Raw genomic sequence first — 13,089 nt, forward strand, 5'->3', positions numbered from 1 at the left:
AGTGCTCTGGGCAGGAAAAGCCAAGGGCACTACGTCCCGTCTCAAAAGGAGGTGCCGAATTAGGCTCTTCCTAAGCACAGTGTGGGCATTTGAGTCTGGGTCACATTTGGGCAAGGAGCCAGGAGCCTGGATGGACCTCTCCTAATCCAGAGCCTGCCGTTCACACCCCATGCGGACACGGTCCTGCACACCTCCATACCAGCAGCAGCAACTTGCAAGCAGGAGTGGATGAACTGCAAGGCTTTGTGGAAGCTGACCTAAATACAGCAGACCTAAATACAGTGTCTGTGCTTCTGCTGAGGGTGATGGTGTCCCAAACAAAACCATGGGCACCATGGTGTAGGTGGTGCCCAGGTATAGCACAGTCCAGCTGCAGGTAGGGAGACCAGCTAGGCCTGCATTAGCACTAGGAGTAATGGCTGAAAAAACGATGTACTTAAAGATAGCTAAGGGGCAAGCGTATGATGCAGAGAATGCAGGGTAGATTTCACGAATAAAATTGCCTCTTTCTGTTTTGCTGGTGTTTAGGAGAACAGGTATTTATGTCTTCAGAAAACTTCTGTGTAACACCACTCTGAAAAACCGGTTGTTTACCACACGTCAAGCAGTGAAGGGCGATGTGCTGCAGTAGATGGAAATGAGTGAGAGAGAAGGACATCAAGTGAGGGCAGTTTAAAGACTGGTGCAGCCATTTTGGAAAAGGGAGGACCACATACTGTGTGGGACCTGCTTTATCCACAGGTCTCTAACAGTGTCCAAAACCTTTGTGTCACTGCAGAACCAAAATTTTTCCACAGGTCAGCTTTATACATCATAAGAAGGCTTACTAAGAATGAAAAGTCTTTAAAACATTGCAGGCCGGTTCACAATCCCAGCAGTCCCCATTTGTACATAGGCACCCAAATGTTGCATTGGGCAGATTTGCTCCTGAAGGTGTCTGGCCTTAGAAACCTGGGACTGAAAGCTGGAGCTGCAAAAACTGAATGCTGAAAAAACATTTGCAGGCGTGCTAGCTAAGCTAACGATGACAAGCATGTGTTTCAAGATAAAAGCTGATCCCCAGCTGAGTTCTGAAAGAAAGGTGTCCTCACTGTATGGCAGTGCACATTTGGAGGCTTAGAGGGGATTTATTCCTTCCTCCTGTATGTCTGGACTCTTACCGCCGACAGAGAGAACTTAATAGATCAGTTGGACAATTTTGCAATGTCATTCTAGCTTTTTATGATGACCATAAGCGATCATTAGTGCAGTAGAAGCTTGTATTAGTTCTTGGAAATGAATGTTATAAAAATACAGGCATGCACATCTTTTGTTCAATATGTAACTGCATGGAACTGTATTACGGTTAATTTTGCATAAAATTCCATTTGGACATCTTCTTGTTGGTCACCTGTAACTTTGCAAAGCTTTTCCTTTTTCAGAGTGAAATTTTCCACATTTGGCCCTATTCCAGTGTGGTTACTGTTTGTTATTTTAGAAGTTGGAGGAAAAACGTGGTTTTTAGGAGAATGTGGCGTGTGTGTTGGACAGGGGCAGGGAGAAAAGAGCTGGCCTCCATGTAACAAGTTTAGCTAAAAACGTGGCCTATGTAATAGAAAATAGTCTTTGAGTGGAATACTTCTGTGAATATCTGGGTAAAAATCAACTCGTATATACTAAGCTATGATTTGTTGTAAACTGACTTTTGTGCCTGTGGTATATGTGATAACATTTTTTTCATTAATTCTTTGCAAAACCCATAGAATCCCAAAGACGACTCTTTTCCTGGGCTTTGTTTGTCTTTGAATATGTGTTAGGGAATATGTTTCATACAGCAAACCTTGTTATTTTTTAAAATTTTCTCCCTGAAGGTGCAGCATCACCCAGCAATGGAATTTCATAGAACATTTGTGTCCTCCTTTAGTTACACTCGTCTGGCAGCATGAATGACCTGGGTAGTTTCCACCTGGGTGCTTGTACCTCCCTTAGAGCTAAGGACAGGTAATCATCTATGCCTTTTCCAAAATCCAGATGAGGAAACTTCCTAGCCGGTAAAATTAATTGTCCTTACTTGCTGCCTTGTGCTCTTGAGAGCAGGCTGCTTGGTTCACCAAGGCTTACCCAGCAGTGTTGCCAAGACATTTTTACCGAGCCCTGCTTGGCGTGAAGCAGTGAGGAGCTCCCGCACCGCCAGGCACAGCCTGCAACCTCCAGCCCCAGGAGAGGGGGCGAGCAGCAGGGAAGATGCGATCTCGCTCAGAAACATCCCACGCCAGCTGCAGTGTAGGTGGCCCTGCCCTGACACCAGCACAACCTTCACTGCAAAAACTTGCCAGTATATTTTTTAAGCCTAAGCACAGTTGCCCTTCCACCTCCACCCCCAAATCAAATCCAACATCTGAATGAATGAAAGCATCCTGGGTCGTCTTCTGTTTTTCTTCTGGTTGTTGACAAAACTGGGAAACAGAAAGGAATGTATTTTATTTTCCCCTTGTGTTTTATTCCTGTGCTGTCTCTGCCAGTATGCATCCTTTTTTTTTGGTCATCTTTCTCCAATTTTTCAGTGGCAAAAGGGAGAAAATGAAGTGACACAGAAGTGGTGAAAAACATCAGCACCGTAATAGTTTGAATAAGCAAAAAACCAGATTCATTAGCAATAATATGGAGTAAAACCATTTAAAATGTTAGCATTTGGAAAAGGGAGTGTCCATTCCTCTTAACCTTTCATCGGTTCTAGTCGCTGATACATATTTCTTATATTTTGCCTGGAATATTTGCCTTTATATTTTGCCTGGAATTTCTCAGAAACTCTTGGATTAAAACGCGGGTGGCCAAAGAGCACATCTTTGGTGCACTGCTCCAGCTTATGTAAATATGTGCCATGTCCCATAAAGGGCTGTCTTCATTGTTCACCCTCCAGGATAACTTACAAAAAACAAAGGGAAAAAATATATTTCAGGGTCCTGGAAAACTCTGACCCAGTGAACTGCTGAATTTTTCTCCTTTTTCATCTATTACTTCTGCCGCTGCTACCTTGCCTCGCATCTTTGAGCTCACAGAGCTCCACTGAATCTGAAACTAAAAGCCCTTATTAGAGGAGATTTTTTTTAAAGTTCTTGCCTCTCCTCTGGGGACCGAAGTAATGGCAGCTTGAAGCAGCGGAGAATGTGTAATTAGGGCAAACAGCGATGCCTCGCATGATGGGGAGAAACAGGAGGAGAGGAGGGGAAGTGCGCAACAGCCCGGCGTGCACGGGCTGTTACTAGGAGACCCCGGCACGAAATGCATGAGATGCAGGGTGCTAATGGGCCAGCCTGCCGCCTGGGTACCAGCCCGACCTGCTGCACAGCTGCTTCTGCCCTCCCGTTGCCAAGCAACCCCATCCTTATTTTTTTCTTTTCTTTTTCTTTTTTTTTTTTCTTCAAATTTTCCTCCCCCCTGCCCCCCTCTCATTCTGGAGGCTTAATTGGGTAGTTTTGCTGCTGGTGTTGCTGCCGGGCCCCCGCCTGGGCCTGCTGCTCAGCTGCTGTCCCCAGGGCCCGGGGCTGGGGGAGGATGTGCCGGCAATTAATGGGGCAGAAGCGCGGGTTGTATGCTCGGGCTGGCGCCGGCATCAATCCCCCGGCCCTGCTCCTTGCCAGCCGGGAGCTTCCTTCGGAGAGGAGCTGCAGAGAAGGGGTTTGAAAGGGGAACGATGTTTTGAAGGCTTTATCGCTCTCAGTGGGAGTCTTGCATAGACCCAGGGAGATAAAGCATGGCGTTCCTCTCCGCCTTCGGTGTTCAGCACGTATGGCAACAGGCAATCGTTAAATGTGTCCTCTTAAATAGAGTAGAAAATGGAAAAACTCTATTTGTTTGAATGTTGCTTCATGCTTTGCTTTTCTCTGCTTTTCAGCGAGGCAAGTAGGCTTTGTAGATGTGTGTTAGGTGCTAGTGTGTGTGTAAGACACAATGCTGCAAACAATTAATTTCTTTTCGTGTCCTGAATGGCTACATGCCGAAGACTGCTGCTGGCTCGGTAGACAAGCTTTGGCAAGGCCCTTAGGGACTAATCCAGAGCTTTGAAGTTTGTAAAAAGACTGATTGGACATTGGGTCTGGTTCTTAACCTCTTTTCCCCCATCTCTAATATAGACATGATCAGAGCTATCTCTCTGTAAGGGCACTGCTGACCTTTTTGGATGAAAGGACCTGTACATTGTTCATGGAAATGTACTGCTTTTACACTTGATCATCCCTGCCCATCTAAAAATAGGTACAACCTTCTCACATTGTGTATTTCACAATTCTGTCACATTCCTCTTCTGCCCTGTACTGTCTCCTGCCAGCTTTTCTCTTGTGCTTTGTCACCCTTTCAAAGGCTTTTCCATCTTTCCAGCAGGTGGCAAAACTGTGAATAAAATGCCTTTTTTTTCTTTTTTTCTTCATTGGTTGGAAAGCATTGGTGAGCCACTTAAGGACTGACCACCCCCACCCCCCCTTGCATTCCTTTGTAATAATAAAAATAATAATTAGGCTTTCCATTCTCCAACAAAAATCAATTAGGAGTATATTGAGGAATGAAAGGCTCAGAAAAGTATCTGAAATTGATTTTTGTAATTAGTTTTACTGGTTGATGGGTTGCACGCACATACGCTTAGATGTTAGCATTGATCTCCAGAGGATGTGTGTATTAAATAGCCTGTTCTTCCTTTTTGCTAAAGAAATGAACTTATTAATCTTAGAAAGAGGGTGATGTGGTTGTGTGCTGAACTGCAGCTGCTCACTAGCTTTTCTTTAACCTCACCAGCAGAGCAGCTGCCTGAGCCGTGTGATGGTGACTTGCTGAATCTAGTGTGAAAGTGGGGATGTTTAACAAGCAGCAGGTCTTGGGCTATTCCTCTTCTGTGTTTCATGTTTGACAAAGTGTGTGTATGTAATGAGGGAGGACAGGCATGGGTGTTAAGGAGACCTGTCTGGTTAGATTTCATTTTTTCAGGAGTCCTTAAAACCGAATGTCCTTCTGCAACATGCTTCTATTAAATATCATGTAGCTCTTTCCATAGGAAGAGAGGAGTGACCGGTAACATCTTCTGTTGTGCCATGTGCTGTGTGCTGATGTTCAGCTAATTAGAAGAATTATGGCTCGGCTTCATTGGTATGCCATGTATGTAGCTTGTAAAGCTCTCAGGGACCCTTGGAGATGAAGAGTGCTGCATAAATATAAAATATTGCTAATGTGATGTTCCACATTAGGCATCCCATTGTGCTGTGGCAGACTTTTGTAATAAAATGCAAAGCAAATACAAATGCCTGCTTAGTGTTTCTGTGCAAAGCGATCTGGGGGGCTGCTTCTCACCAAAAACCGCACTGGCTTCTGGCATTTCTGAGCAACTTCAGTCTGCACCAACGACACCCCCGTGGGCACCAGCCTATGAAGGATGCGTTGGGTCATCTTGCAGTGACACTGCAGCTCGCCGCAATGGCACGGTCCCAGTCACCAGCCCAGGAACAGCAGGTCCCGAAAGGATTTCTCAGAAAGGGTGGCAAGCAAAGTTATTAAAACACCCTCTTAAAAAGCCAGTGGGACTACTTGATTCTTCACACGTTTCGTTGCATGGCTCAGACCCCCAGAGCTTTCTTATAGGAGAAATTCAGGTGAGAAATCTTGCATTTAATTCCTTTTTTCAGTTGTAATTAGCAGTTTGTCTAGTTCTCCAGGAACGCCAGTCTTGGAGCAAGAATAGCTAAAGCTGTCTTTCAATACATATTTTTAGACATTGAGGCTTTTAGAACTAGTTTCATTTTGAATAGTTTTTAAATCACAGATTTTAAAAAGGAAGGAAATGTTTTGTGTTTCTTTCATAAAACTTTTTTTTTTTGGATCCTGAAACTATATGTAAATATTTCACGGTGGATCAGAACACATGGTGATTCTTCAGGGGGTGTTTCTGTTGTTTTCTTAAAGACACTTTTTCCGGCTAGTTTTGTGTAGTTACGTAACATGATATTAAGGAGCTCTTAAAACATGGTACAACAAATGTCTTATTTGAATGGCCTTCAAGATGTGCGTACAGACAGGATTTGGGTTTTTCCCCTCAGTTTCTTTAAGCATTTTTGGCAGAAATTGATCATACTGACAAAAGGAGTCCCACAGCTGTACCGCATTTTAGCACGGAGAGATACCAGCAAGGATTTTGACTGTGATTCTCCTCTTTACTTTCTGGGGTTGGTCTGTCTTACTGAAGTTTATTCCAGGACTGGAGACTTGATTGTTTTACTAAGTGTACTGTAATCAACATATGTTTGTGCTGTGGTGTTTAAGGTGGAGTGCAGGGGAGGGATAAGGAAATAGATACAGATGGATAATCATAATAACTTTGTTTACTTTTAATTCTGTAAAGATACAGGGTGAAACTCAAACGTTAGTGGGCATTTTTCCAAATGATGGAGCCAGGATTTCACCCCACAGCATTGCCAACTCATGTGATCTTATCATGCACATACCAAAATCTGGAGGGTTTTCTTCTTAGAGTCCCCGCTTTTGAAATCCTGGGAGTAGAGAGCAAACTCCTTTCTCTGTATTTCATAATAAATGTTTCTATCCTGCAGGGCTGCAAAGAGAAGTTTAAAATCATGACCCTAGGTTATCTACAAAGCAGAAGTCTCTCTAAATATTATTGTTTCTTCTTTAAAATCTCATTATTTCTATGGGAGACTGGACTCGTGACTTTTTAACCCTTGGGGTTGGCAATAAATAAGGCAGTTATAAGAGGTATAATATGCCCAGCGTCCATTGTGGGCTGTAGTTTTGTGATCATAATGGTGTCCTCAGCTGATCTCAGTTATGTACCTCTGCGTCCTGTAACCTAATGTTTCTACTAATCACTCTGTTGAAACAGCCACTGTGAGATGTCTGTAGCGAACCTGCCTTACTCCTCGTACAAAAGAAATATCCCTGGGACCTAGAGGCTGCCTGCGGGATGTAGGTGGCAAGGACAGGGGATCTCTGGATTTTGAGAAGAGACAACATCCCCACTGCTGTGTTTTGCGAGGGAGTATTTTTTGTGAAGTCTTGTATAGGGTTTGCAATCTAAGTATGTGTTGGAGAGAAAACCTGTTCTCTGTTTTGTGCCTGGAGAGCAAAGATTGAGCTGCCTGCATGTGAGCTGCTTGCCTAGCCCCCTGTACCATCAAAGGAGAGAAATTTACCTCCCATTCCTGTCTCACTGGGGTCTGATGTGTCACACTCCGCACATGCCTTTGCATGTCCGTTAACTTGAAAAAGAGCCATAGGTGGCCATTTCAGATGATGGCTTTTGAATTGCATGAGATGAAATTCACCAAGATGGCCCAAGGCTGGAAAATGGAGGGAGAAGTCCCAAGGACCAGCGCAACATCTCCATCACAGAACCAGCCCAGCTTTATCTATCATGTTTTGCTGGGAACCTGGTGTGCGTCTACCATGGTAGTGTTGCTTGGATTGTGTACTTGGCTCTTTCATATTTTCAAATGATAAATTTTTGGCTTTCGTGAGAAAGTTATACCAATCATTTGTTTATGTTTATAACTAGGTGCCTGATATTTGGAGTCTTGCATTTGCCTTAGTCACCAAAGGAATAGTGACCTGATTTCAGGGCTGCCAAAGTCTAATGGACTATTGAGTGTTTCCCAAAAATTTGTAAAGGTCTTTGTCCTCCAGTTACCCAATTGGACCAGGCTTGATGAAATAAAGAGAATGGAGGGCCAGACTGTACTGAAGTGTGCTTTGGAGGTACTTTTAGAAGAAGAGCTATGTTGTGTGAGGTGCCATAAACAGAAATGGAACAGAGAGCCTGTTCCTCAAGCATCCCAGTTTCAGGGTATGAAAGTATGCTCCAGGAAGATGAAAAGATTAAAATGGGCTATGGACTACAGGACAGAGCCATGATGAAGAGAGGCTGCGTCACATGTATGCAGTCACGATGGACTGAAATGCTAAAGCGTATCTGAAGAGCTAATAGCGTTTCTGTACCACTAACTTTTCTGATTATAAGGTCGTTCTAGATCAATAGATTTCAGCATCGCGTTCTGTGCGCTTGCAGGCATGCACAGGCTGCTTCTTGGGGATCCTCAGGAGGCAGCTAGGGATGTGCCTATGCGAGTGTTTTCTGGTGATCAAGAGTCCCCTTTTGAGTTGAGTCTTCTGGTTGCCCTCCATTCACTGTGCTTTAGTTCAGCCTGGCTGAAGCGCACACATGGTTTTGGATGGCCTGTCCCGGGAGGTGCTCCGCAAGCGCACAGCTGGCACACTTCACCTGCGGACGGGTTCAGGCCGCAGGACCAGACTGTGGCTATCCAGAAATAACACCCCTCAAATGCACACGGTGTGGATGTTGGGTCCTGCGTACCTGCTGTTTCACGAATCAGCTCGCCTTTACTGCGCGGCAGTGCTTGCTGATGCACATGCTGCCCAAGGAAACGAGCGTGGTCAGTAAGCTTGAAATCACTAGGAAGTGGTCTTTACCTCCCAGGGAAAAAAACAGAAAAAGCTGAAAGCCACTATTCTGGGTCAGTTCTAGAAGATTTTCCATAAGCACATAGTACACTGTTTTAACACTAGTGCTCATGTCAGAAAACTGCATAATTCATTGCTTGAATGTCTGTCTGCATTGCTGGCTGCCTGTCCTTCCAGGTGCATTTGTAGATGTGTGAAAGCTGAACCGTCCGCACAGCGCAGAGCATGTTCTGAACTGAAACAGCTGAGTATTTAACAGCCGCATATCTGGGTATCGGCTTCTTTTTGGATGTGCATTGGCTCCTCTGCTGAGTGCATTTGTATAAATGTGGATTTATGGATTTGTTTAAGCACTGCACAGATCCTTGTGTTGAACAAAGGTGACTGAAGGAGTAGAGCCTCCTTCCTGGGAGTGGCTCACAGGCACGAGTTTTAAGTGCGGTTATTAATTTTGAGGAATTAGAGCCTGAAAAAAAGTCAGTGTGGCACAGCTCCGTGATGTTCCTATTTTTAATTGGATTTTGAAGCTCATAATTAATTTGCTAAAAAGGGGGAGAATCCTGGCCCTGTAGAAGTGAGTGGGAGTTTTGCCATTGCCTTCAGCAGAGGAGGATTTCACCATCTATCTTTTTATTCTCACTAATCCTCTGCAACAACAGAAGAGCAGCCTGGCACGTGGAAATGATCCTTCCCGTTTCTTGTCCCTGCCACTGCCAGTAGCGAGGTAGGAGGACACCACCACCACTCCTCCCCCGCCCCCCTCTCCATGCCCATGCTTCCTACATATGTGCACCTCGGCAAGATACACTTTCATTTCATCTTCGGGTAAGGTGAAAGCAGCCATTAAAGAAGCAGTTTGTTCTTAGTCTTCACGGGCAGAGATACAGAGGTCTTTCTCCTCCTGTTTTTGAGTAGCTGCAGGAGGGCAGGAAATCTAACCTCTTCAAGGTCTCTAGGTCAAGGAGCCGTCTGGCATGGCTTTAAAGGTCACCGTGCTCCTTTGCATTTATGTTGTGCCACGCGGAGCACTGTATGCCAGCGTGCTGTCTGGAGCACAAAGAGGCACTGTCTGACATTTTGTGGAACGGGGCTTGGGTTACAGAAGAAAAGCATCTGAAAACAAAACCCAGCCCAGGGCTGTGCAAGGCCGGACCAGGAACACTTGAGAGAGGAGCCCCTGCAGCAAATAACAGAGATATGTGGCATCCCATGGGTTTTACCAGTAATCATGCTTGGCATTTCTGTCTCTCATAACCTATATATAGCGTTATACATTTTCAAAGCTCTTGACAAATGTTAACAAACCAAACTCGGCTTCAGTCCTAATAGCCCTTTTTTCACAGAAAGCCCAGGATGTTTTTCCTTCACCCTTCTGTTCTGGAGGCGACTGTATCCCTCAGACTGGCTGTACCTGCCAGATTTGGCTGAGCGATCGTCTTCTGCATTTGCTTTGCAGTGTGTGTAGCAAACATACAGCCGTGCTGTTTCCACTCTAAGGCAGGCACTAGAGAGCGTCAGAGAACCGAGGAAGCTGAATTATCATTGAGGCTTGTTTACTGACAGCTTTTAAAAATAATGCATGAACTGTTCAGACAAAACCAGTGTGCAATCATAGACGTGACCAGGGCTGGGGAAGTCCCTTTTCTCTGAGAGGGGAGAGCAAGTGCGGTATGCCAGGTAGGATGTCAAGGGCTGGGAGGGGGAGAGCGCTGCAGCAACTGCAACTCTAGCATCTAGGGCCAGCACTGGTGTGGGGCTTGAATTACGGTTGAGTAACCAGCACAGAAACAGGACACCAGCGCTTGGCTCACCAACAAGAAGTTTCTTGCTTTTTCTTTTTTTTCCCTGAAAAAATCCTATTAAAAGAAAAAAGAACAAAAGGCAAGTCTGCGGAGATGATCGGGCAGGCCCAATGTAAGTGGGGTGGTGTTATTGTTGGCTCAGTCCATTGCCCTGTTGGGCATTTTCCCGTGGTGTACTGCAGCACACAAGAGAGACATCCAGGCTGCCCTTTCTGCATTCAGGGACTGAGGGACAAATGAATATTTTGGTGAAGTCTTGCCAGCTGCTACCCCCTCTTCATTGCTTCACCCCAGTGGATCCTTTAGTTGAACTACTGAGCCAAAGAAACTTCTCAGAGGCCAGTAAAATGGTTTGACTCCAGTTAATGTCTCAGCCCACTCTAATGTTCTCTCTGGGGTGGATGACCACTGTGCAGCAGAGCTGCCTGCATAATAAAAAGTCCACAGAAACTCACTCACCAGAGAACAGCTTTTTTTTTTTCCCCATGTATTTTGATACAATTCTCTTGCCCTTTTCACTTTTCTTGCTCTTTTGGCCTCTCCAATTTGTCACCTTGAAATACCTAGGTCTCCCATAATCACATCTCACTCCTTTACTTGCTGAATAGACATGCTAAATATAGAAATCTGCGTCTCTGCACTGAGAAATTTGTCTGCTGTGGCCAAGTGATTGTTTCATGTGACTGGCATAGGGAGGTCATATAGACTGCAACTTCAGTTTGGTCAGTGGTGGGATTTTTAAGATCACCTTCTTAGCAATTTTCAGAACAAATAAATAAGTAATAATCCCTTCTCTGTTTATAATTCCCAGCTTAGAAGCTTGGTAGTGAAAGCGATTTCTTGTTGGCATTTTATCTTAACTCCCTCCTCTTCTAATGCATCCATACAGTGCTGACTGTGCGTGGGGAATAGTGACATGCAGTTTATATTGGAGGAGATGCACTGGAGCATTTGTTCTGGGGGGAGATGATAAATTTGCATGCACACGAATACATGTGCAGTGCAGAAGAAAAGGGGAGGCATGAGACCTTGGAATTCTCCATCAGAAGGTGTTAGTGACTGCACGGATGTTACACTATGGATGACTTCGATCCACAGAGACTGGTTGGCATTAGAAGATAGGTAAACGTGAACACGGCACACCAGAATCTCTCCTGTCTTATCACTGCATGGTTCCACTGCCTTCAGTGGTATGGTTAGTATTTCAGGGCAGAATAACCGCTGGTAAAGGTGTAGTGCAAAAAGCCTGAAGGACCAGCTGATTTAAAGAAGAAAACATTTCTCTGTTCCCACTCACTGTCCCGACGCATAATTTCTTGAGCCAAGGAACAGTTTTTCTTGTCCGAAGCGACTAAAGAAGTTGCAGTCCTAGGGGGCAGTGGGTGTGAAAGCTTGAGGGGAACAGATGGGAGTCTGGCCATGCAAGGGGTAAATGGCAGCCAGGATAAAAGCATGCGATGCAGTGGTGGTGGTCACTCTGGAGGGATGCACATCTGCAATGTGTTAAGGTGTTATTAAGGCCACTCACAGGTACCACAGTAATTCCTCTGGCAAGGGTGGAGTGAGCTGAAAAGCCAACTGAAAATCAGGCTTCAGACACACAGCAGGACATGCATTTGGGGATGTTCTGAGGGCCTCTTTGAAGAGTAGTTGACTGGTTTAGTTTGAAATGGGAGATAAGGTTGTGCAAGAATTTTAGCAGAAAAATTTGGGCTAGATCCATCCTCAGTACAATGCATCATAAGCCCTAAGTTGTCTCCATGCCATACTGGCCGTGAATTGTGTGACGGGCTAACTTGTCCAAGTGGGACAGAGGCAAGGTGGGAGGACACAGGGCTTGCAAGTTGAGTGCTCAGTAATCCTGCTGCCACGCTGACTGTTCTCTCCTCCCCTCTGCAGGTGAGAAGCCTTACAAGTGCTCGTGGGAAGGGTGCGAGTGGCGTTTTGCACGGAGTGACGAGCTCACGAGGCATTACAGAAAGCACACGGGTGCAAAGCCCTTTAAATGCAACCATTGTGACAGGTAATGCAGCCTCCTAACATGGTGTTCAAGCAACATGTGGACTTCGTGAGTAGCATGGAGCCACCGGCTCCCCAAGACAAGAGACCTGGCTCCCAGCAGAGGGGCCCCTTCTGGCCTCCTGTCTCACTGCCTTGATCCCCGAGCCAAGGAGGGACCCTCCACTCTGCCTCTGTCCTCTCTGCCTCAGTGGCCAGGCAGGCTGGCAGAGGGGGAATACTTCCTAACAGCCTAAGCTGTTTCCATGCCACAGCACAGAGAAAGATGTGGGACCAGGTGTAGGTTTGACTGAAACCTGCTGGTGTCTGTTGTGGGCACAGGATTCGGTCCATAGGGCAGCTGTTCTTAGTACTCTGCAAGCAGAAAAGAGGTACAGAGGGCCCTAGACCACTTCACTGATGGACCTCCCGACAAAGCATCTCCACAGCTTTCCATCTCCTGGTTGCCCTCACAAAGGCAGAGCTCCCTTTACCTGCTCTGCTTCAGGGGCTACCGCAAGCACCACTGCTGGCTCCCTGCATTTCGGCAGGGTGGTCAGCAGAAACTGATGCACCCCACAAATACACGGGTGTATGACTGGGGGTGTGGGGACCACGTGTGGCTGTTGTGCCACAAATCTATAGGAAACGTCTAGGAAAAAAAGCACTTAATTTCTGTATGATCATTGTCTTCTCTTACTGAGTCCAGCGCTCCGTGCTTCCCCAGATGAAACAGGGGAGTCAATGAAAGCAGCAAAGGGCTTCATTTTCAAAAACACAGGAGTGATATAAGCACATCTGACAATTCAAGTTCATATGATTGTTTTGTGTAGGA

The 13,089-nt window shown here is 45.6% G+C and overlaps 1 protein-coding gene across 1 annotated transcript in view; it reads left to right on the forward strand.

Moving 5' to 3' along the window:
- KLF7 (Kruppel-like factor 7 (ubiquitous)) overlaps positions 1 to 13,089 on the forward strand; it is a 58,662-nt gene that overhangs the window by 39,448 nt on the left and 6,125 nt on the right. Inside the window, exon 3 of the mRNA XM_009890197.1 lies at positions 12,156 to 12,279. Within this exon, the coding sequence (XP_009888499.1) occupies positions 12,156 to 12,279 (124 nt within the window). The remainder of the gene's footprint in view (positions 1 to 12,155; positions 12,280 to 13,089) is intronic.

Source organism: Charadrius vociferus, unplaced genomic scaffold, assembly GCF_000708025.1.
Source record: "Charadrius vociferus isolate BGI_N301 unplaced genomic scaffold, ASM70802v2 scaffold147, whole genome shotgun sequence".
Lineage (NCBI taxonomy): Eukaryota > Metazoa > Chordata > Aves > Charadriiformes > Charadriidae > Charadrius > Charadrius vociferus.